Below are 24,042 nucleotides of genomic sequence, written 5' to 3'. Positions count from 1 at the left end.
GAAAGGCACTTAGGACATTGACATGGAAATAAGCAGCTCTGAGTCCACAGCTTTGAATTCGTACTGAGGCCAGGACTACTGAAAAGCGTCCCTGTTTTTTCATCGCTCATTTTTAGCAGAGCCTTAGCACTCTGGTGGAGATTTAAATAGTGGCTCACAAGGATTAAGAGTTGATATTTTTCATCAGGAACTTTTCCCTAGAAAAACCAGTCAGAATTGTACATACAATTAAAATGAGATATTACTCAGCTACAAGCTTTGTGCGCTTTTGTCTTGTACTTAGCTCATGTAACTTAGTATCTGGTTTGTGGTTTCGTATGGAGAAGTGTGTCTTGCTGCGAGCTGGTACAAAATTAGTGTTTTGTGACAACTTTTGTCTCTGGCAAGGCTCTAAATAAAGGAAAAAAGGGAGACAATATTGAATGAAACACTAATGCTGTACGCTGGTAATGCTTGGGCATACCAGATAAAATGTGTCTGTCAGCCCACTCTGCTGAAACATCCCTTAAATAATTTGAATGTCTCTTTTTTCATTTATATTAATACATTTCATCATTCCCTCCATTGCTGCCACATTGTATTACAAGTACCTAAACTTGAAATCCGCTCTGGTCTTCTATCACATCCGGGTCTTTTCCAGCATGACTACTGTCCATACATGTCCTCTACATTTCTGTTGATGCTTGCTTTGGATTATTTTTTTCCCATAATGCATTATGAAGCTTTTTTTTTTTTCTGGGTAGCACTTAATCAGGATTTCTGTCTCGTATTCGAAGTACTCTGAATAGTTCAGCGTTGTGATCCCAACATCAACACTTTCCTCGTTATTTTTTTTTCTTAACAGAGGCCACAATATTATCTTCACAGCTTTTTGCTTCTTTTTTTTTTTTTTTTTAAGAGATTGCTGAGTGATATCAGGTTTCGTGCTATCGATAGGTGTCCCTGAATAACGTAATGCCTTACCTTTTACTGGGCTCTAATGTAAGAACATTAGATACAAGTGGATTAAGGTCTATGGTATTGCAGGTTTGGGATGTTTCACGTAATTAGTTTTAGAAGAAAACTAAGCGGAAATCCTTTATATTTATCAAGGCCTAGATTTTTTACAATCTCTAAAAGAATTTACAATGTGCTTCCTATATGTGCTTGCAAATTTAAAGGATTTTTAAAAGAAAAGCTTTTTAACTTTGTTTAAAAATTAGTTAGTTCAAGCTTTGTAGTCACAAGTCAGCAATGTTGAGTGAGAATAAAAATTTTAATCCATTTTAACATAAAGTGTGTGTTTTTTACAATTCCACACATTATCTTAACAAAATGAATGAGCTTTCATTAGGAAAAAAGTAAAAAGTACAAGATTAAAGTTGATGAGCTAAATCAAGGTGTCCTGCTTGGTTGATTTAATTTCATGATTAAAATCAGTGATTTGATTTAAATCAATCCACTGTTCTTTCAGCCAGCCTGAAAGGAACAGTTCTTCATTTCCTGCCTAATTAGAATTGCTTCTGTAAGGTTAGTTTGGATTGTGCGTTGATACAGCAAATCTGCTGCATCCTCTGAATTCCCTGAGTGTCATTTCTGGAGTGGAAGACCTTTTTTCCTGTTGTTTTCCTGCTTTTCAAATAATAGCTTTAATGAAGTGATACTTCTGCTAGAACAGTATACCACTATCTTGTCTCTTAATAGCTGGGGATAAAAAGATGGGTCTACAATCATAGCTCACCTTGTCTGTTAAGGATTATTTCAGCTGGATGACTTCTTCTCATAGTGGATGGGCTTCATGCTCCCTTGTATCTTCCTGCCATCTATCCATTACACTGGGATTGACATTCCCAGGTGCCTGCCTGCCCGAGTGCTACGTCTGTGCAGCCTGACAGCTGGTGCCAGGTTACCCTTCTCCACAGAAACAACTGAAAATAGAGGTGTGGAGACGTAACTAAGTAAATGAGGGGCAGTAGAGCTAATAATGGCTATTTTTCCATGGCTTCATGCCTATCGGTGGGTCTTCTGGAGATGAACCTGGTGGAGGTGCCTGTGAAAGCTTGTCTCGCCCTGGGAGCATTGCAAACTTCTCCACAGGATGGATGCTCTGGTAGCCTGTCAATTTGAGCTCATTTTGCAGCCTTTTTCTCAGCTGGCCACTATCTCTCTTTTTTCCTCTCCCCATCCCCCTTCCCCACTGGCTTCATTACACTTCTGGATATGAAGTATCTCCTATTTCTTTCTGAACTTGGCTGGACATTGCCGAGTTCTTAACCCATTGGCTTCCTGTGGGTGTACCTGTGAGCAGCACAATCGCACGAGCTTTGTTTTCTTAGGTGGAAAGAAAAGCCTCTACCACAGCTCTAAAGAAGGTTTGTTGTAATAATTGCATTCCAGTTATTTTTGTTTTTAGGAGTACAGAAGCCTCCCATGATGACAAATTGTTTTGTTCTCCGACATGTAACTGAACAGCAATTTCTGTTGTAGCCATTATACCCATCCTGAGAAATAAAGAAGTAATTTCAACCTTGTGCAAAATCCAGGACAAAACCAGAATATTATACTGTATTTCATTTGGGCCCATAAACTGATTTCTTCAGAAAAGCCTTTAGTTGTTTATTTTCTTACTTCGGTTGGTCTGTGAAACAAGTCCTAGGAAGGATGGTGTTCTGTAGGACCGTGGAGAACGATGCAGGACTATTGAGAACTCAACCTAAAGTAATCATCTTCCCAAATGCTGCCTGCCTGACCTCCACCAGTCCTAAGAGCTTTGTGCTGCAGCTTCCCTGTAGAAGAAAAGGGTTTTCAATAAGGCTCATCTCCTCCTTTGCTTTTATTTCTTAGACTGCACAGCTGTTTAAGAAAGAGATTACCACATACTCCAGATCTTTGGAGATGCAAGGGAGGCATGGAGGGAATTGTGAAATATTACTTTATTAATAATGTGCAGAGATACTATGTTTGAAAATAATACTACTGCCAGTTCTAAAAGCTGAAGAATTTACCTTTATGATGACAATGAAAAATATGTAAAAGCTTGCTCGTATTTATGAGAATAACACAATGTTTTGTTAGATAGAATATAATTTAAAATACGTTATGGGAATTTACATTTTCTAAAGAAAGAGCTGCCAAATCAAATTAGGTTTAAATTCAGGAAACCTCTTGTTGAGGGATTCAGACAAGCCATATGGTACTCTCTTGAAAACATCAAGGCAAGGGAGGTATTTGTGTGGGCTTTTATCACATTTTAGTCATTTTGAGAAGAAAATATGTTTTAATATTTTTATATGTACAAAATGGCTCATATTGTAATTTAATGAGAAAGAAATGATGTGTACTTAAGATGAATCTAGATAATGAACACCTGCTCAGATGCATTCAGCTTCATTTAAGGTGCCTTGTTTGGTTGGTGAGTACTTAATATATTGAGGGATTTCTTTAAATAGCTGTGATGGATATTAGTTTTATGTTGGACTCATTTCAGTACTGCAGCAGCCAATTTCATATACTAATATGGACTGTCTAGAGAGAAAAAATAATTCTTGGAGCAGCTGTTAGTGCACAGGAGGCAGGTTCGGGTGTGAAGCTACTTTTAGGGACTTGTTGGTATTTCAGCCTCAAAGCAGAGTCATGGTGCATCTTAAATTGTGTCTTAGGGTAATGCCATGAATGGTGCTGCAGAGACCTTACAACTCTGCAGCCTGGTGGTCTGTCACCCAATTCAAAGCTTCTTTGTGCCAGCTGACCCTCACTTCTTCCTACCTGTCCCGGCTCTGCTGCAGCTGACAGCCCTCCTCATAACAGTGGACAAGGCATGAGATGTCTGCAGACCTTTGCTTTGCTGTTTTAAAACCAGGATAAGAGCAGTTATGTCCATGGGAAACTGTTCAGATTCACTGGTGAAAACAGAAATCTCTAAGTGGAAAGTCTGGGATTTCTAGGCTCTTACTGACTTCTTTTATAAGGATACTCTTGAGTGCTGTTTCTGAAGTGCACAGGAGCTGTGCGTTCCTATTCAAAGGTCCCCATCCTGCTCTGACAGGAAGGAATAACCAGGGACCAGCTGGTGAGCAGGGGGTGCACTGAAGCCCTGCTCCATGGGGTCTATGCGCAGTGCCTGGACTGGGTCTCAAAGCCCAGCCTCTTCACTGCTGTCGCTTCATTCTGTGGATTTGGTTTAGGCTGTGAACATCTATCTTTCAGACTGAATTTGTATGTTAGATGCGTTTAAGAAGAAAAAAAAAAAGCATATCAAAAGGTTAAACAAATCAAATCAGCCGAAAAAGCTGATTTGTACCTGGGAGAGGTTAAAGGCAGCTGCTGCTCTGCTGGAGGGTAGCTTGGGTTATTCTGGTAAGTTGGTTGGTTTCGTAGTGTGGGTTTTTTGCAGGACTCAGTTAAGACCAACCCAAGATGACATACTTTGACCCAAATACCATTGATTCCCCCAATGCACACACAACCCATATCACACATGTTGTAAATAGGCACATGTGCCATGACATCCCTCCCATTCTGTCAGGTAAGCCAATGGGGACATTTCTGCAAGGACCCTGGTCTCTTAAGAAAGGCAACTTCTAAAGAATAACACTTTGCAAAGTCACTTTTATCTTCACCGTGCGACATTTGTTTCCCATTAATTTAGAGTAAAAAGGCTTGTTGTCAGTATCAGGGCATTGAAAACATACATCACTGCCTGAGCTGTTCAGACATGGTCAAAGCTCACATAAATAATTCTCTAGCCTTGGTATTTTAGGGAGGGCACCATCTGTCTCCAAAAAGGAAAAAGGATTCCAGAACTAATAATGAGTTTTCAGGATTTCTTCAGAATAATTAGGTATAGGAGCCTTTTTCTGAAGTATGCTAGTTAGTGCATGCTTTTACAGAAGCTGGAGACTCTTAAAAGTCATTCTGCTTCCTCACAAAAGACAGAATAACAAGTGTCTTTGGGGGACAGATCCTTTGCCCCACTGGGCTATCCTAGCACCCCTCCTGATGGCTTGAAGTAGCTGTGAGATTGCTTTGGCCCTTCAGAAGTGTTTCTGCCAGGTACCTAGCATGGTCGCATTCCTCTTGACCCAGAGTAGTGGTTAGGATGGGCTGTAGGTAGTGAGTGCTCCAGGAGCCCCCTCGGGCATGATGGCTTCAAGGGCCATGGCACAGCAGGATGACTTCTGACTGGCTCAGGGATGCTTTTAACTTACTAAAAGCTGAAGCAGCCCCTCGCCAGGCCCTGTGCGAATGCTATTTCCCTGCAGAAAACACAGGATGACTTGCCTGTGTCTCTTATGAAAGAAGTAAGATACCTCTCATTCACGTTGCAATACTGTGGTGTAAAGATGTACACGAAGGCTTTGCCCTTCAGTAGGTGATAGGCTTCAGCCTGGCACTGCAGTAGCTTCTGTGCTTGGCCATCATATGGGCTGCATAGTGAACACCTTTTCTTCAGCGGTTGTAAATGGTAATGCTCTCAGTACATGGTTAGTGTCAAAAAATGTATAACTAGCACTGTGCAGGTAAAAGCTCCTGGCACAAATCAGTATAACAACTAGGAAGACCTGTCTTCTGTGTTGCTGCTCAGGGTGAAGTGGTGATATAGGCAGCAGCAGTGCCTGGAGAAGGAGATTGGTAATTATGGCCCAAATGTGTAGGTCAAAACAGTGTGTTGAACTGTACTTAAAAGTGCAGTTGGGCATTAATGCAGTTTACAAGAGCATAACGCACCGCAGGAGCTGTCATGCTAACTAAAACACGATCGCCTTCTCCTCAAAGAGTTTCTGACAGGTATGTAGAGAAAGCATCTGAATTTCACGCCAAGATATGTGTTTACAGAGAGTTTCAATGACAGCGTAAGTGTGGCCACTTTGTGCTGGAAGCCATGCATTGAACTGAGGCGGGCTGTTCTGAAGGAATTGCTGCTTACTCAACCATTCACATTGAAATCTAAAATTACAAGCATCCAAGCGTGTGCAGCTGCTATCATTTCTGATACTGCTGTTCAGGACTATGTTGAAACAAGTGGCATGTAGCAAACTTGGTTCCCTGAAGCCAGTGTAGTATATTACCTAGGTAGCCAAAGTTTCTCTGTTCCTGCAAACCACATACCAGTTTTTATTTGTGGCAGAGGCGCGTGCTGCGTTGGAGAGCTCACTGAGCAGGGGTTGTGCTCTGGAGCCAAAGTTTCTCTGTTCCTGCAAACCACATACCAGTTTTTATTTGTGGCAGAGGCGCGTGCTGCGTTCCTGGAGTTGGAGAGCTCACTGAGCAGGGGTTATGCTCTGGAAGTAGCAATGGCTCCACGGGGTCCTGAAGTGCTCTGCTGAAGGTTGGGCTGGGCTGGGTCCCTGAGCAATCTGTTGATCGTGCCTCTTTGTTATCTTATAAATGGGACCCTGGACTTTCAGGAAGCTACCACAATATGTATAATAATAGGGAGGGAAGCCTAGTCAGCATAACTGTTTTCTAGTAGTAATGCTGATGTTTTGTGCCCTGGTCCTCAAGCTGTGGGACTCTCTGTTCTTGGCAATAAATATGTGCATAAATATTTGAAAGACTGAACTTCTGTATTGCTTCTGTTTGCATGTGCTTACAGTAACTCTTTGGTCTTTGGTACCCTTTTTGGGACTAAAGATAGGCCTGACAGCGTATGCTGCTGCTTTTAAACTTTATAATAGACATACTGTGTTTTCAGACAGCAATGCCTGCAGTTTAAAATTACAGAAAGTAACTTGTATATTAATTTAAAAAATTAATAGGAACCATACTTTTCATTTTCTAACCCTTCATGGCTTTCTCCAAAGGGCAGCTGAGACTTACAGCAATTTGTTCAATAACTGGACAGTACCTGTATGTCCTAATGTTATGTTATACTGGAACATCATTGTGAGCTGTGAGCCCATCCACCAGATTTGAGCTGCAGTTGAGTGGTCCTTTCCAACATTGTTTTATATATGCAGCGTTATTTCACTCAATGGGGGTTTTTTGGTAAAAAAAATGCAGAATTCATGCAAAGAAAAGTAATAGCACATCAGATGCTAGCTTGTATCATCACGTACACATGTAAATACCTACAAGGTGGAAACAGACCACGGTATTTTGCCGCTTTACATACCATTGCACGCGTCAGTGATATCCACAAGTAGAAATGATGGGCACTGAAGACACACTAGCTTTACATATTTCCATATCCATATGTCTATGTTTCACCATTGAATAAGAGTCTGTATACTGTTAACTCTTTTCTTTTTATATATAGTTTGCAGTTTGTGCTTCTGACACACCTGTTAAGTTTCAGCATGCTGGATAAGAAAGGCAGGCAAAGACGAAACTTTTAGAAACTAAAGTGATGATGATTTCTGTTGTCGGTGAAAGTGCACGTCGGCTTCAGCTCATCCTCCTACAACAAGAGACAGTTGTCAGTACCAGGGCTGCTTACAGGCATCTGTGAAATTTAAAAAGCCATGTCTGTGAGGAGCCCATTAAGTCTAACGAGGGCCTCAGAGGAGCTGTCAGTCACTTATTTTAGCATAAATCATAAGGATTTGTAGCATTATACTTTCAATGAGCTTTTTACCCCGCAGACCTATGTTATTGTGCTATCAGTGAAATGATAGGTCTTGTCTCCAGGTAACAAAGACCTGTTGATGATTGGGTGAGTCTATATCCATCTCATCTGCGTCACTTTGTCCTCTCCCTTATCAGTAGGGAATGCAGTTGGAAAACAGATGGAGCAGCCAAAAGCCTATCATCAGCTTGAGGGGGGGGAGGGGGGTGTCCATCCACCCACCAGCCACCTGATGGCACATAAAACTGATGCTTTCCTTTTACCAATCTACTGCCCTGATTTGGAAGGGCTGGACATTTTCTGTTGAAAGCACGTACAGCTTTTTCTATCCATTCAGTGTTATGGAAGGATAAATCTGTCCTTCATCTGTGCCCTTTAAAGCCATAACTTCTGTAAGGCTTTTTTTTAGTTATTTTTTTGAGGTGATTAGCACATGGTTTTCACCACAGGTAAATGAAGCTAATTCGCTGAAAATAACACTCTCTGCTCATTATACACATTACAGTCACAGGTTATGATTTGCTCTGTTGGTAAGATCTGTCTGGTTTCTTTGGGTATAAACACTGCAAAAACCACCAGGCAGCAGGTCTGCTAAGCATGACTGCAGTAAGTGTGGCAGGACGCTGCTGTTAATTAGCTGGGGACCCTGCAGCCTTGATGAAGGGTAGGTAGGAAGAACATGCTTCTGTGATGCACTATATTGGATGCACAATTTCGGGTGCCCATCTCAGCAGTGTCAGTGGAAGCTGCATTGTGCACGTCTGCAGGTTGCTTCAAACTTGGATTCACCAAATATTTATTTGTATGGGTTTTTGAGAGGAATACAGCTGGAGCTTCTGCAAATGTTTTAGCATACTGGTAAAGAAAGAGAAGCAAAAATTATGCCTTCTGCAGACAGATTCTTCTCTTCTTGCTGGAAACCCCATTTGCTGCACAAGGGAATGCTGACAGCAGATAGCAAGCCTGTGGCAGAAGCTGGGGAGCTGAACCTTAGGAATAGTTGTGCGTGAGAAAGCAAATGCCCAGGTGAATGTGCAGGCAATGGAGAAGGTGAGGTTTGTACATCTATCTGGAGCATACTGAATAGTAGAGAACTGTCCTTTTTGTTTTAGGATTACTTGACAGAGCAAATAATGATTAGAAGAAGAGGAGCAAGAAGTATGGTTAAAAAAATTACATTACTGAAAACTGTCAGGCACTAATTTTCAACTTGGAAGGATTCTAGACAGGCAGAAAGGAAGGGCCTCTTCCAATAAGGAGGGCTGTAGGCAGAATGCAGATAACTCACAAGAGGGAAATGGTTAGAACAGTGTCTGCTGTTGAGATTCTTTTCCATAGGAGGCTTGCTGTGACATTGGCTAACTACATTAGTTTTTCTAATTTTTTGTGTTACCTTGTTTTTCATAATTCTTATTTTTTTTCCATTGCATTTGTTTACCTTTAACTGGAGTGATTAGTGATTTTTTTTTTCCCCTCACACTTTGCAAAATGATAATTTAATTTGCTTTCTGGTACCTAGATTTATTCTCTTGAGACTCCTTCATGCTTAAAGATATGTAAGAAATCTACATGTCTTTTCGAAAGTACATTTTTTGTGAAATATAAGTTGTTACTAAGTTCTAACTTATCAAGAAATTCTGTATATTTTTTTTTATTTACCTTTAAAGTGGGAGGTATGGATAATTCCTATCTGTCACTGCACTACTAAGCCTTAGCTACGTTAACCATGCAATTTTCACTTAGTGGAAGCAGAAAAGGGGCAGAAAGCAGGTGATCAAAACAAAGCAGCTTTAATGCTCCTGTTGGCTCTGCCAACATGGCCACCGAGCCACTATTGCAGCCCCATTTCCCAGGCCTCTCACTGCAGTGAAGCAGCAGCTCACGCAAGGGGAAGGATACGAGCAGCAAAAGTCCAGCCTCCTTTTTCAGAAGGTCTTTTTCCCTTAGTACATTGCCACTTTGACATTGACTAAAAGTCTAGGATGACAGGGCAATATACTCTTCCTTAGAGTACCAAAACAAAATCTCTCATAATTCTGATATGAAAAACATACACTGTTTAACCTTTTATTCAGCATTTATGTACAAATTATGTGGGTTTTTATGCACTATTAGCCTCTGGGGTATATTGGTTCACACTGTGAATATCAAGTTATAAAAAAGCAAGAGGGCCAGCTCTTTTTTTTTTTTTTAGCATGATGTCTATTGAATTTTTTTTTTTTAAAGAAAAAAGGATTCATAGCAAAATACAATGGGGGATTTCAGATAATTGTTTTTGAGCTATAGGTTTAAGCTATTGGATACACAGCAGCATTGCTGAGTAGCATAATGAGAAGATTAAAAAAACAATTGGAGTAGTTTTAGTAAATGGAAAAGTGCTTTGGAAGGGCAACTGAGAAACGTAACAGAAGTATGCTGCAGGAGCAGCCAGAGTCTAGCCTCAGAAAGAGTGGGAAGTTTCACCAAGCTACAAAGTCTTTGTTGATCCTGTTTTCCCTAATTAGGTATACCCTTTAAAATTGTAACTCATTTCAGTATTGACTGAGAAATTGTTTTCCCACATTTGCTGCTCATCTCTTGGCAGATAGCTTGCATCTTCAAACTTTAGTAAGATACAACTCACTTCCCTGGCAGGTGTGCCAGACCATTTGTAAAAAAATCACACCATATGTTGGTAACTATTTTAATAAATTATTTTCAATTTTCCAGTATGTTAAAAAACCAAATTAATCATAGTTCCTTTAGTCACTGCTACATCTTGAACAGAAGTATTTATAAGAAGATATGTTGGCCATCTTATGTCTACCTCTGAATTATGAGAACTATCTTAAGCCATGCTTTGTAAAAATTTACATCAAAGAAAATCATTAACAGTGGACTTTCACGTTGTTGTGGCTCAGTAAAAAGGATGATTAAAGTCCCATTATATCCCTACAGGACTTAGCCTTTTTTAAGCTTTGTCAGGCCTAGGTAGGCAAACAGGAGGACCACATGTTTTCTGTGTTTTGTCTACTCTGCTCCCATGATCAGTGTTGTGAATGTCTTGAAAGTTTGCTAAATATCCTACAGTAAAAGTTACTTTTTGCCAGGCGAGGAAGAGAGGGAGAAAAAGCAGTTAAAAGTTCCGTCCTGTCTGAAAAGTCCAACTTCTGTAGAGCATGGAAGGTGGACAGCCAGCTGGAAAGCAGCTTTTTGAGCAAGTTCCAGGTGGTCCTGGTGGACACCAAGTTGAACGTGAGCCAGTGATGTGCCCTTGGGGCAAAGAAGGGTAATGGTGTCCGGGGCTGTATTAGGGAAAGTATCACCAGTGGGCTGAGGGAGATGATCCTTCCCCTCTCCTCAGCACTGGTGACCAGTGTGTCCTTTTCTGGGCTCCACGGTACAAGAGAGAGATGGACATACTGGAGAGAGTCCAGTGAAGGGCCATGAAGGTGTTGAAGGGACTGGAGCACCCCTCACATATGGAAAGGCTGAGAGATCTGGGAGGGTGTAAAGAGGACAAAGCCAGGCTCGTTTCAGTGGTGCCCAGTGACAGAACAAGATGTGATGGGCACAAACTGAAACAGGGGACATGACCCTGAACATCAGGAAACAGTGAGGGTGACTGAGCACTGGCACAGGTTGCCCAGAGAGGTGGTAGAGTTTCCGTCCTTGGAGATATACAAAAGCCATCTGGACATGGACCTGGACTACTGGCTGTAGGTGGCCCTGCTTGAGCAGGGGGTTGGAGCAGATGTCCTCTAGATGTCCCTTCCAACCTCAACCACTCTCTGATTCTGTGAACTCTTATTTTTTTCTCTAAATAGTGCTTTTAATTAAATGGAAAATACTTTTCAGTGTTAAAACACACTTTAAGGCATTATCGATATCAACAGTTGGGATAGAAAGTACCTGCTGGCACATTTGTCTCTTTCATTCAAAGCAGGAGAGATTTTTTCCAATACATTTTGCATTGTAGCAACACCCAGCTATCATTCATATACTGCTTTGTCTTAATAAAAAAAAGAATAATTGCTGTTAATAAAAGCATGTCCAAAGAACAGCAGTGAAGCTGGCAAAGGTTCTAGATAACAAGTCCTAGGAAGAGTGGCTGAGGGAACTGGGGTTGTTTACTCTGGAGAAAAGGAGGCTGAGGGGAGACCTTATTGCTCTCTCTCTACAAGTACCTGGAAGGAGGTTGTAGCAAAGTGGGTGTTGGTCTCTCCTTCCAAGTAACGAGTGATAGGAGGAGAGGAAACAGCCTCAAGTTGCGCCAGGGGAGGTCTAGATTGGATATTAAGAAAAATTTCTTCACCGAAAGGGTTGTCAAGCACTGGTGACAGGCTGCCCAGGGAAGTGGTTGAATCACCATCCCTGGAGGTGTTTAAAGGATGTGTAGACGTGACACTTAGGGACACGGTTTAGTGGTTATTGTGGTGATCTGAAGGGTCTTTTCCAACTGAAATGGTTCTTTGATTCCGAAAGATGACTTTTTGATCTTTAGAACAAGTAATTACTGTTTTTGTGAAATACTGATGTTTCCTAAAGGAAATAATTTAGGCTGGTACCAACCATTTAGGCTGGTACCTAAATGGATGCTCAGGAGGACCTATGTGTACGCCTATATAGTTGAAATCCCTTTAGGAAGCGGAGGGCAGAAAGAAGAATCTGCCTGTTGCCACTTCGGAGCTGATAGCAAGCAACTTAATAAAATATTTATTTCATTAAGCAAAGCTTTTTAACCTCCCACAGTGTATAAGTACAAGCTAATCTGGGATACCTGGAGATGAAATGGGAGGGCCAAAACCTCAAGTAAAGAATTGGAATGCTAATCCTAATTTAGAGTTTCCAAAGTAGTTAGCTACAGTTTCCAGAGTAGGTGCTAAATAAACATAATAGCTCGTGGGTTTGAAAACTTCAGTTCCAGAAGCTGCTAATTGACCTCCTCTGCTTGCTGCCCATGATTGCTGTGAAGAACCATGGCAGCCAACGTGCCCTACTGTTCTCTGGTAATGAGACCTTGTTCCTTGGGTCCGGAAAATGTAGTAGAAAGCACCATTGCTGAACCTGCCAGGACAGAAGCATCAGCAGTAAAAAATTAGATGCAGGAGGAAAATACAGGACATCTTTGTAGATGTAAAAAATTTAAATCAGTGGACTCCAGGGTACTGAGGGAGGTTCAGCTGCCCAGTTTACCAGTGCTTTAGTAACTGGAAGTAAGCTGTGCTCTGAGACAGCTGAGCAGGCTGGTGAAGATGGGTTTTGGGCAGTACCTCTTCTAGTCATAGTTTTCTTATACAGGTTCATAGTCTCCAGTGCGTCTTGCATCTAAAGGGTGTTTGGACAACCCTTGGTCTGTTTTACATTTGTCACAAAAAAAATGGTACTCTTAAGCACTTTAAAAAGGTGCTTGTGGTAAGAAAAATACTCAGTATTTCAAATGAAAGGTAGAGGTGGAAAACATAGTTATTTTCCACACGCTTCCTACTGCTTTTCTTATTTCCTTGGAGAAACATCAGCTCCCTGATTTTTAGATATTCACCTTCTATCCATTCCTCTTATATGACCCTGTTGATTTAAAAATAATAATTAGTCCAAATTAGGACCTGCATCATATAGTCTTGGTGAGGATCTAAAATAACAACAGCCCTTCCTCTGCCTTTAGACCTCTGATCAAGCAGTCAGATTTTTTTGTTTTGTCACCCAAATATGTGGGTACTGTTTGGTTCTTCCCCTGTGATACACAGGCAAAGAAGGAGACGAAGAAGGATGCCAGTTAGCACTGCCATGGGAATGTGGAAAGTACTGTAATTAATAGCATCAACAGCAAATGCCATCTCAATTTAGCAGTGTCCTGCTGGGATCTTTCTCCAAGTTGTAATACCTCCTGGTGCTGCTGCTCTCTTCCCGTATCTGGACCTACATGGAATGGTTTAATCTGGCTCAAGGTAGAGTTTCTTTAGCACTGGATTAAAGAGGGGAAATGAGTTAAGAATCACCTCAGCCCGCTCCAATCTGCATATAAAGACATGGAAGGAAATTGAGCTGGATTAACCTGGTATATAGGTGTTATTCACAGCTAGTTCAAGTAGAGCTTCTCCTGGCGTAGGTGGGACAAGATCCTGCCTCAGAATTAGCATTGTTATTAACAGCACTGGCTCAGATTTAGAAGGTAACTGAAAATGCTGCAGGGGAGCTGGCTGAGCTCTTAATTATCTACAGAACGGTGCATCAGAAATACAGCGAGGCAGGGCATGGTGACTTCTTGCAGTGTTATTCCCTTCAGTTGCCTTTGCGCCCTCCTGCAGTTAATGGGGTACGAGGGCCTTGACGTTGACCCTGTTTTGTGTTAGGGCATGGAGTAATTTGTTATGTATTTGTAGATCCTGCTTTCATTTTCTTTTGCACCGTCATAAGCAATAATTTTCCATTCTCTTTTTCATCCCACCATTTTACAAATATGTCTAATAGCAACAGAGAGGAATTTCCAAATTTTTGAGGTGGTTTTTTTTATTTGTTTCTTAAATATATAGGTTTACAAAGTTGTTTTGCAGGGTTTACTGCAGTTCCTGCACTGAAAATCTGCAATTATTCAACAAGTTTTGCACTCCTTAAATGTCTTAGTTTTGTTGCTACAGAAGCGGGAGGAGAAAATTTTACAGCAGGACCTCTTCTGTTATTGTAAGGACCATGTCTATGTATTTAAAGTAAAACCTGTGTCTTTCTGGTTCTGTGTTTAACAAATTCGTAGAAAATGGTATTGTTTTGGTTTAGGCAGAATTTATGGCAAGACATAATTTTGGGGTGGTTTTGTCCATTTTAGGGAGTGCGTTGCGATGAAAGAGTTCTTCTAAAATCAGAGGCCATTCTTTATCAGGCCATTCATCAATTGCCAGCTCCGAATGCTGTAAATGTAAATCCTTTCCAGAACTGGTTCCGTCCATAATTGTGAGGCTGTTTGTCCAGTCTGCAGTAGCATATACTTGTTACTTTAGCAATTTACTGGGATTAGACGGGTGTCTAGGAGAGAACATTACAGTTCCCACAGGGTTATTTTGTTTTCCCCTAATGACAGGCAATATCTCCTAGCAGGAGGAGCAGTTTCTGTTTTCCCATGTGATGCAAAATACCATTACAGAATTTCAGATTACTAGATGATGCTTGACTGGAATTTGAACAAGTACTAACCAGTTTACCAACTGAATACCTTTTTGCAAGTCTGTTGTAATGTTGCACCCATGAGAGGGAGGAATCAAAAAGGACTGTTTTTTCTGGCTCTAGTAGAAATCAAAATTAGGATTCGACACTTGCAAAGCTGAAGTTGCATTGTCTCTCTCCTGGAGATCAGAATGAGGATGAATGCAAGAGAGGGCAAAGGGAAAAATTTGTTCCAGCGTTGAATTTTACTTCCATTTATAGTTTGATTTTTGTAAAACATTGATCCTATTGCCAATATTTCTAAAACTGAAATTAGCTGATTTCTTAAAAAAAAAAATTAATTTTTAAAGATTGCACTTACTCAGCACCATCTAGTGGGCAGACTGCTGTTGGCATTAGAAAACAGCCACTCTTCGCAAACCATACCGCAAATTAGACCATGCAGTCCTTATAGTGTAAATGATGTACCTGAAATATGTTTGTGACTAATTATCAAAAAGAATCAGAAAAAGATTAGCAGTTTTTGAGTTGAAAAGGAGTGGTATGAAGGAAAGAAAGTTTAAGACAGTGTGGGTAGTGGTGCCTGTTACCTCCTGCATTCCTTTAGCCATTGAGCTCCAGCCTGCTTGCCTGCTTCTGTGCTGCCTTACCATGTGATGCCAGCCAGGTTGTAAGTGTCTCTAAGGAAGGATTTTGGAATACTATTTCCTTGTGCAGTGCCACACAGCACACATCACAGCCTTGTTTGTCACTGAGTTACAAATGATAAATATGAGTGATGCTAACAGTGAGCACTGAAGTCCTCACCTGAGGAAAACGCTCTGGAATCTTTATAATTTAAATTGTAGGCAAGAAATTCAGTGTTTGGCTCTTTGAAATGTCATTATTTTATTTAAAGAAAAAAATCTCATGGGAATACCTCCCTACAGAGTGCATATATGCACTTAATAGAATTGTCAGGTCATCCCAGAAGCTGCCTCAGGACTTGGAAAAAGATAAGGAGTCTGCAACTCAGGTATTTGGGGCTGCATGGGACCAGGTTTGGTTTTTCCAACTCTAGCAAGAAGGGCTGCATCTCCATAAAAATCAATGTCTCTAGAAGGATGGAGTGTTCTGGAGCCCTGGCTACATCACCAGTATTGTACTGCTCTCCCTTAAATAAGGTTTCTTTGGCAGCAAGCCCTTGATTTTGCAGATCCAGTTGTAAATGAAGGGAAAGCAAAGGGGAAGGCCTTGAGTCTCTGAGCAGCAGAGCCTGACAAAAGTTGCAGACATATGCATGAGAGCAGGCAGCCAGCACACTCACTCAGTGATGCCAGGGGAGTACCGGATGCAAAACATGCCTCCAGTGTAAGAAGCAGTGAGCGTCACTGAGAGCAGAGGTAACTACAGAAAACAGAAGCAAAGGAAAGTTGTATTATGGCAAATGCACCAAATTGTAATATCTTCCTCTTTAAACTTCTTTGTGTTTTAACATTTCATCACTGTAGAGACTGTTGTTGATGTTCGGTTGACATGTTTGGGACAATGAAAATAAGTGGGTCAGTTTTATTCTGTAAATTTGTATGCATTAGCACAATAATGTTGTGCTGAGGTTTCCAAAAAAGCTATTCTTAAATAATTTACAGAGGTATTTCAGGTCATCTTTCCAAAATCTAAATGTGCAGACTAGCTTCTTTCCCATGTTTAAGGGAACCCAGCACTTAAATAACACTCTCTTTCTTTCTTTTCTGTGTTTTTAGTGTAGTGCAGCAGTCAGAATATCTGGCTTGCTGGCCTTCTCACAATATGGCGTTGTAACATAACCTCTCCAGGCGGAAGTGGCCAGTTTTTCAGATGAAGAAAATAAAGGTTCAGGGATTTTCCTTTTTAAGTTCGGGACAATAGCTACGGTTACTGATTGTAGTGTATGTGTTCATTCAGTTGAGCTGGTACAATCCTGTTTGAAAATCCACTTGGCTCCCACTGACTGCAGCAGGAAACATGGGTCCGAAAAGGTCACAATGTTTAAGTAAATTAATTTAGTGTCAGGAATCCTGTTTTGTTGGAGGTTTGGGGATAAATCCTACCAGCTGAAAATACCCATTTACAAAGGATGTGGCTCTGCTTTTGTGATGGCTGTGAACCAAACATTAGCTAGCATATGGGAATTCAACAAAACGCGTAAAACTGTTTCCTCTCTTTCTGTTTCTCCTCTAGCTCTGGGATTGTACACAGTAAATGCAGTATATGGAGATACTATTACTATGCCTTGTCGTCTAGAAGTACCAGATGGTCTTATGTTTGGAAAATGGAAATATGTAAGTATAGCTTACCTTTTACATTCATTAGAGCTGGGATAAGAAGATGTGTATTTTTGTGGGTGTGAGATTACAAGACTCCAGTTGATGGGATTTCTGCCTCAGATATGAAAACATTCACTCCTGTGTTTGTAAGACTGCAAGATTCCAATCTGCATAATTTCTGCCAAGTATAGATTAGAGGTTTGAGGAATTAATCTCATTGTGCAAGAGAAATAATTATTCAGGAGTTCTCTGCCAACCTGTATTAGAGATCTGGCATGTTACCCAGTGGTGTCTCACTTGCTTGACAGAGCCATCATTGTACATTTGAATACTTTTGAAGCGGGTTGCCTGAAGCAGGGCATGCTTCATCCCTGGGAAAGCGCTGTCCCTGGGTCTGGTTGATCTGACAGTCACTCAGTAGTGTTTTCATGCTTCAGTGTGTTTAATGTACAGCGAAGAAGAGGGCAGACCTGACCTTAGTAGAGTTGCTGGTGTTTCATTCTGCCATTTCTGGCATGTGGAGAACAGAGGCAAAACCAGCAATGCTCTGCTGGTTGTCTCAGTCAGCCTGCAGTAGGAACGCTGCAGGACACACTTCTATATGCAATCGATATGCAGAGCCAAAAGGAGAATAAGCTTATCAAAGTCCAATGAAACTTGGAAGCATATGTGGAAGAAACCACCAGGAAACCAAAACTGTCTTGCTTCTCAGACTGACATTGGGACAGCTGGTTTTCCTACTTCTGTAAGGTTCATATAAATGTCCTCTCATGCTCAAACCAAAACGTTACCAGCAGTAACAGTTGCTGTTTACTCTGACAGTGGATTTAGAATTACATAGTTCTGTCTCTCTCTTTTTAAGTGGCATCCCCTGCCTATTTAACAGCAGACTGGTCTGCCACTGGGAGTGTTTCATAATCCTCCCCCAGCTCCTTCCTTTGTACCTGGAAGTTTGCAGCTTTTGCAGATCTCATCCACTCAAAGAGTTCCTGCTTTGCAAACATGTTTTGGCAAGTGAAGTCTGAAATCTGTCGAGGATGTTTCCCTGAAAAGGACAGTGAAACTGTTTCATGTAAGCATTCAGAAGATTCAGGGCCTACATTTTGCAATTTGCTTTTTAGTCTGCTGACTTGGGAAGTCATCCATCCATCTGTATGAAGATGTAAGGCTATTTTGAGAAAAAAGAAATGCATTATATTTTTCTGGTGCGTTTGGACTGCTCGTCTCGGACAAGTACCAAGCAGCAAATGGAGACGTTATAGTTTTTTCTAAATGGAAAGGGACACGAAACCTAATGTGCGGAAGAGCCCATCCAATTGCTGTTGTATGAAACTGTTGACACAGCACACACAACCAAGTAAAGTGATGCCCATTTTCCCAGGGAAGCTTCCAGCACGGCAACACTTGTTTTTAGCTGGAGGAGGGTTGGTTTAGGTTTTTTTGGTCAGGTGATTATTTCATTGGAAGAAGGAGGAACTCCATTTTCTGCTCTGCTGCTTTGGGAGTAGCTATTAGGGTTGCTGGTGGGAACCTGGGGGCACTGGGAGACTTGCGCCATGGCAGGAGCAGGTACTGCTGCCTTCAGTTTCTACTTGTGCATGCTTGTGCCCTGGGTAGGCTTACAGAGTTAAGAGCTCACTTGCACTTGACAGCCAGCTTTGTGTGTATTGAGTCCAGACAATGCTTTCTTTCCTGCATGACAGACATTTAGAGTAATCCATCTTAAAAGTGGAAGGGGGAGAAGGACTATAAGGGAATTTAAAGTTCACATTAGCTGTTGTCTCCTGCTTCCTGCCTGGCTCTGACACCACACGTCTCTTGTCACAGCATCGTAGTGCTTTTGTGGGCTCTGTAGTCAAGCTGAGGTATTGTGCTGGGAACACTGCTCGCATCAGTGCCGCAAGTTGCAAGGAGTAAAAGGGAATGAAAACCTCTTCCAGCCCCCAGCACAATACTGAATGTAAAGATGGAGACAGCCTTTCACCTCACTTTATTTAAAAGCAGATGATCACTGTCCCTGCTCCAGGGTGCGGGGGGAACAAAATTCTGCAGAACTGAGCCTGTAACTTTGTCTCTCATAAAGATAATTTTTTTATATGGTAGGTTGTGCAAGGCTGTCGACTTTGTATTCCCTTTTAGGATGGCAACTGCATACTGATTAATATAAGGAGGATGTCTAGAAAATTATATTTTGCAGATTGTCTTGAGATGCATAAATAACAATATTTGATTGCCATGTCACAAGCTCTTGGGTCCTTTAAGAACAAAGAGAAAAAAAAGCTAAAAACTAATTTAGAATAAAATAGGCAGTTATGCCTGATTAAATCCTGCATTTGTAATGAAGTCTGAATATCCCAGACAAACAATATGAATATGTAAACAATCATGAAAAAAGGAAAGGGAAGCTTTTGAGCCTAGCTCACAAGTGCTTCTATTTCAAATACTTTTTCATACAGACAGAGGCAGGTGGTGCCAAAACCACCAGCCTTCATCAGAGAAAGACCTGTGCTATGCTGAGATTTAATTTAAAGTGTGGGTTTGTACCAATTGCAGATCTTCAGGAACTTCTAAATGAGTGTTTATGCAAAATAGAGGTGTTTATCCTTTTATTATAGGAAATGCCAAATGGATCTCCAGTATTTATTGCCTTCAGATCATCAACAAAAAAAAATGTACAGTACGATGATGTGCCAGACTACAAAGACAGGTTGAGTCTCTCAGAAAACTATACATTATCCATCAAGAATGCAAGAATCAGTGATGAAAAGAGATTTGTATGCATGCTAGTTACAGAAGATGATGTTTCCGAAGAGCCAACGATAGTCAAAGTCTTCAGTAAGTAAATCTAGTTGTTACTACTGTTAACATTCATCAGCATCTGAATCGTAAATTATGAAAACTTTTGTTTAAAGGAAAGATTAAAGCTAAGAAAGTAAGTTTGGCTGAGTAAATCACTAAGACTAGCAAATTTCTGTAGCTTTCAAAAATGTAATCTACTGGTGGCATTTACGTAACAGGACTGCCTGCACTTGCAGTTTATTCATGATAAGTGCTGGCTCAAAGAGAATTTTAGGCTTTGATAATGACTCACTTATGTGATGTCATTTGGCCTTGGAAATGAAAAATGTAAAATTAGCACTGATTATTTTCCATTTGTTCTCCAAGTGAATTTTTCTGCAGGAGGGAAGCATTAACCGTGTACGGTCTGCAGGATTAGATCAGTGGACAGGTTTTAAAGCAGCTCTGAGCAGCTAGTATGCAATGGTGCGAAGTATGAGGGAGAGAGTGAGAGGCTGGAAATTTACTTGCTAGCCCCAAATGTTTTTGTCCTCTGCTGATCTACCAGGAGGAAGACTACTCTGCAGTTCTCTTTTAGGGCACAGCAATGTTTATTAGCCTTTGATATCTCTACAGCTCAATTAGAAGGCTGAGCCACAGTGCAAACCACTGAATCCTGAGGCGCAGTCCTGCGCTGAGCTCTCACAGGAGTGTTGTGGTCAAACCTGGCCTCTTCCTGGTGGTGATTCAGAGCAGACATGTAATCCCTCGAACCCTGAGTCAGAGCATGGAGGTGTCCCTTACGCCTCTTCAGGGAGGCAGTGCTGCTAAGACTGAGGTCAGTGTTGGTAAATGCTGCCCTGTGACTGCAGTGGATATCTTCCTCTGCTTTGTGGGTTTATATGGCTTTTTTTGGCCTTCATTGCTCCTCAGATGCAGATTTACACAGTCAAGAGTCTCTGTTGTGGGAACACATTCCTTGCAGGGATGGGCAGTTTCAAAGAGATCACACTTCTGCTTGGAAAACGTGAATTCATGTTTTGGAAGGGAAGCCTTATGCTTCTCTTGGGGAGAAGGTGTCAGGGAGCTGTCAGTAGTGCCTAGGCAGAAGTTTGTCAGTGGCATAAATGAGATTGAAGCTAGATTAGGACTCAACAGTAATTCCTTTCCCTCGTTTCACTTTTAATGTGACTGCAAGAACAATTGAATTAATGACAACAGGGAGGAGTGTGCTCAGAGCACACATAGTAAACACAGCGCTTCAGAGGAAATTATAAAGAATTATCATGTTTACTTATACAGCAGTAAATATGTAGATGAGACAGTACTATATGGTGAAGCGAAATGCTAACTGCTTGAATTACTGTGTACCGTACTAAATATTAACGCAATGCTAACTCAGCTGTGGAGCACAGCTTTTATATTTTATTGTATGCATTAATTCTAATAGAGAAAGCTCTTTACTAAGAATAGAGGATGCCACATGTATAATGTGGCTGACTTAGCACTGCAAGAAAAAATTACCTTTGCAGTTTTTCATTTTGAGTTCATGAGTTTATTTAAGGTTCGCTTCACATTTCTCTGCATTTAACTTCCTTGAGTCTGGTTTTTGGGTTTCATTTTTATTGTTGCTTGCTTGCTTGGTCTAATTATGAAAGAGTTAAGCTGCAAGCTTTGTTTATTTAACCAGTGTCATTTCTGACTCCTCGAACCACAGATAAGCTGCAGCAGTGCAAACCCTTACAGACCAAAATCTTGTGCACTTGAAACTCAGCTGTATCCCAGAAGTGACTGATGCTGGGTTTCACTGGAGCTTGTCACGTCCTCAGCTGTGCTACCTGATTAACTCAGAACTAACAAGCTGAAATGGCTCATTGCATAGGTACCACTTGCTAGTCTCACTCGACTACTCAAACAAGCTCTACCAGCTTTCCAGATGGATCCTGTCAGCATTTTTTTTCCGGAATTAAATGGCTACACTTTCCAAAGCAGAGCAGCCCGGTGGACACTGGCTGCTATCCTGCTACACCGATGCTTGGCTTTTGCAGGCAGTGAGCTCTTTTCTCCTCTGTTATAGGACCTATGTAGAGCTGCAAAGCACTCTGGCAAGCTCTTAAGCCAAGAGATAAGCAGTGTGCTGCAGTTACAAACCCACCAAAGTGGGCTCTGCAGTTGCCAAGTTTAAAATTTCTTCTTGCTTCAGAGGCTGAGCTAGTAAATGCCGAATAAGTCTTTTACAGTAAATTACCTTTGTGCACGTGCTGCGGCTGTGAGGATCTGTCAGCGTGCATTGCCTTTCGGAGGCTGCTCAGAGAGAGCAGGTGGTGGCATCTTGACTGGAGCACCTGCTCTGTCACCAGAGCACTTGCAACAGGGAGAGCCACACAGGGGCTGGGGAGCAGGAGGTCCTCCCATCCTAAGAGCATTGTGGGGAGTCCAAAGCACAGAGTAGGTCTTCTCAAACCAGTCCTGGGGGAGATGAGAGATGAAAGGAAGCAAAGCCGAGGTGGGTGACAGCATTGTGGTTTGTGGCTTGATCAGCTGGTGACTGTGACAGGCAGCCAACAATGCCTATTTATGGGACCTGAAAATCTGAAACAGAAGGTCTGTTAATGGTCTTGTAAAACCTAATTTGCTTGAATTGACATGAAATGCTTTGTCCTTGACAGGTTCCTACAGAAACTAGGTTAACCTTTCTCCTTTAAAACTAACAAATGAGAAATAAACATGCACTTTTCTTTTTTAATGTCTTTATTAGCCCTTTGAAGAAATTGTGATGGTTTTGGTGTATAGCTTTGACTGTTTTGTTTGGTTTTGGGTTTTTTTTTTTTTTGCCACAAGCAAAGTTGTTTGAAAATGTCAAATGAATAGCTTTTTTTTATTGCCTTTCATTTATCTTTTGAGCTGTTCTTGTTCCATCCTGGCTTAGTCTTCCAAGCGAAGAATATCTGTGCATTTGTGTACACACAAACACATATACACACATGCATGCACATCCACATAGAGCATGTGGATTGTTGTGGAAGCATGTAGGCTTGCTATCTCTGTGACAGCAGGAGCAGTATGCCTGCATATTAGTAACTTCATCAGCATGGAGAGATTTTGGCAAGATGGTATGAAGTTCACTTAGGTCTGTGATTACTGACACATACATGTTATTTCATAGGGGGCTTGATTTGGGAAAAAGGTTCTGTAAGCTGGCATGGTTAAGGATGTTTCAGTCTGTAGAAGTGTGTAATGTATATGCTTATTTAAGTAGTGTAGCTAGGGTTTAGAGGCTTTCTTCAACTGTAAAAACATTGATTTTTTTTTTTTCCCCTCACTCTTCCCCTCTTTTTTTAAATTGTGGGGAAAACTGTCTCTTTTGGAGATAAAAATTTGCATTCTGGGCCTCAGGCCAAACTATTTTAACAGACAAGTTATATAGTCTCCAGAAAGTAGTTTTTTATGATGGAAACACTGATAGATTCTCCACTTTGGCAAGCTAAGAGGTCCATCTACCATAATAAAAGTAAATAAGAAGACATACTGGCACTGGAGAAAAAGTGTATTTTTTTTTAAGAGAGTCATAACTAACTCAGAATCAGTTAAAGTAATTACACTTATCTCTATCATCTGAATTTCTTAAATGTAACAATCCCAGTTAGGAAAAATAAACATTAGAAGAATGATTAGGTTGAATTTGTTCCTTTATAATGTGACAGCTCAGCTACAGTTATATCCACAGTAAAGCTGCTTTTCTGTTGATATAGTTTCTGTACAGTGGTTCCTTCTCCAGCATGTGCATCATATAAATCAGATCAAGTTCTCTCCTCCCACGTGCTGAAGTAGTCTGCCTGTCTGAAATATATATTGTCAGAATGCATGGAATTCATTATGGAAGGTATGACACACTTAAATGTGATGGTTTTTCCTTTTCAATCCATTTACTAATAGAAGTATCTCACTTTTTTCTTTTAACGGCAAAGCATAGGTAAGACCAGATTGTTCTATTTAGTCTCAAAGTCTGTGTATCTTTTGGTAACTTTTTGTGTTTCAAACAGCTCTTTATGCTCCCTTCACCAGTACTTTTATCCTATTTATATTTTAGAACAACCCTCTCAACCTGAAATCTTACATCAAGCAGACTTCTTAGAAACAGAGAAGCTACAAATGGTAAGAGCAGCATTCTCCCTCAAAGTTATGTGCCTGACAGCTGCCTGAAGTCCCTTTACAGTCAAGACAGAGAGGGGTGATGGATTGAGGCTCAGAGAGGGTGCATGTACATGTTTGCCTGTCTGCCTGTGAGATATTGTG

The 24,042-nt window shown here is 41.0% G+C and overlaps 1 protein-coding gene across 1 annotated transcript in view; it reads left to right on the top strand.

Annotated features, from left to right (window-relative positions):
• The first annotated feature begins 16,886 nt into the window (after positions 1–16,886).
• The window catches only part of ALCAM (activated leukocyte cell adhesion molecule), a 35,704-nt gene continuing 28,548 nt past the window's right edge, over positions 16,887–24,042 (top strand). Inside the window, exons 1-3 of the mRNA XM_010086591.1 lie at positions 16,887–16,983; positions 19,584–19,803; positions 23,837–23,901. Of these exons, the coding sequence (XP_010084893.1) occupies positions 16,930–16,983; positions 19,584–19,803; positions 23,837–23,901 (339 nt within the window). The 5' untranslated portion in view covers positions 16,887–16,929. The remainder of the gene's footprint in view (positions 16,984–19,583; positions 19,804–23,836; positions 23,902–24,042) is intronic.

The sequence above is a fragment of the Pterocles gutturalis genome, unplaced genomic scaffold (assembly GCF_000699245.1).
Source record: "Pterocles gutturalis isolate BGI_N339 unplaced genomic scaffold, ASM69924v1 scaffold11951, whole genome shotgun sequence".
In the NCBI taxonomy this organism is placed as follows: domain Eukaryota; kingdom Metazoa; phylum Chordata; class Aves; order Pterocliformes; family Pteroclidae; genus Pterocles; species Pterocles gutturalis.
Note: the sequence above shows the minus strand (reverse complement) of the source record. Positions and strands in the feature narration are given on the sequence as shown.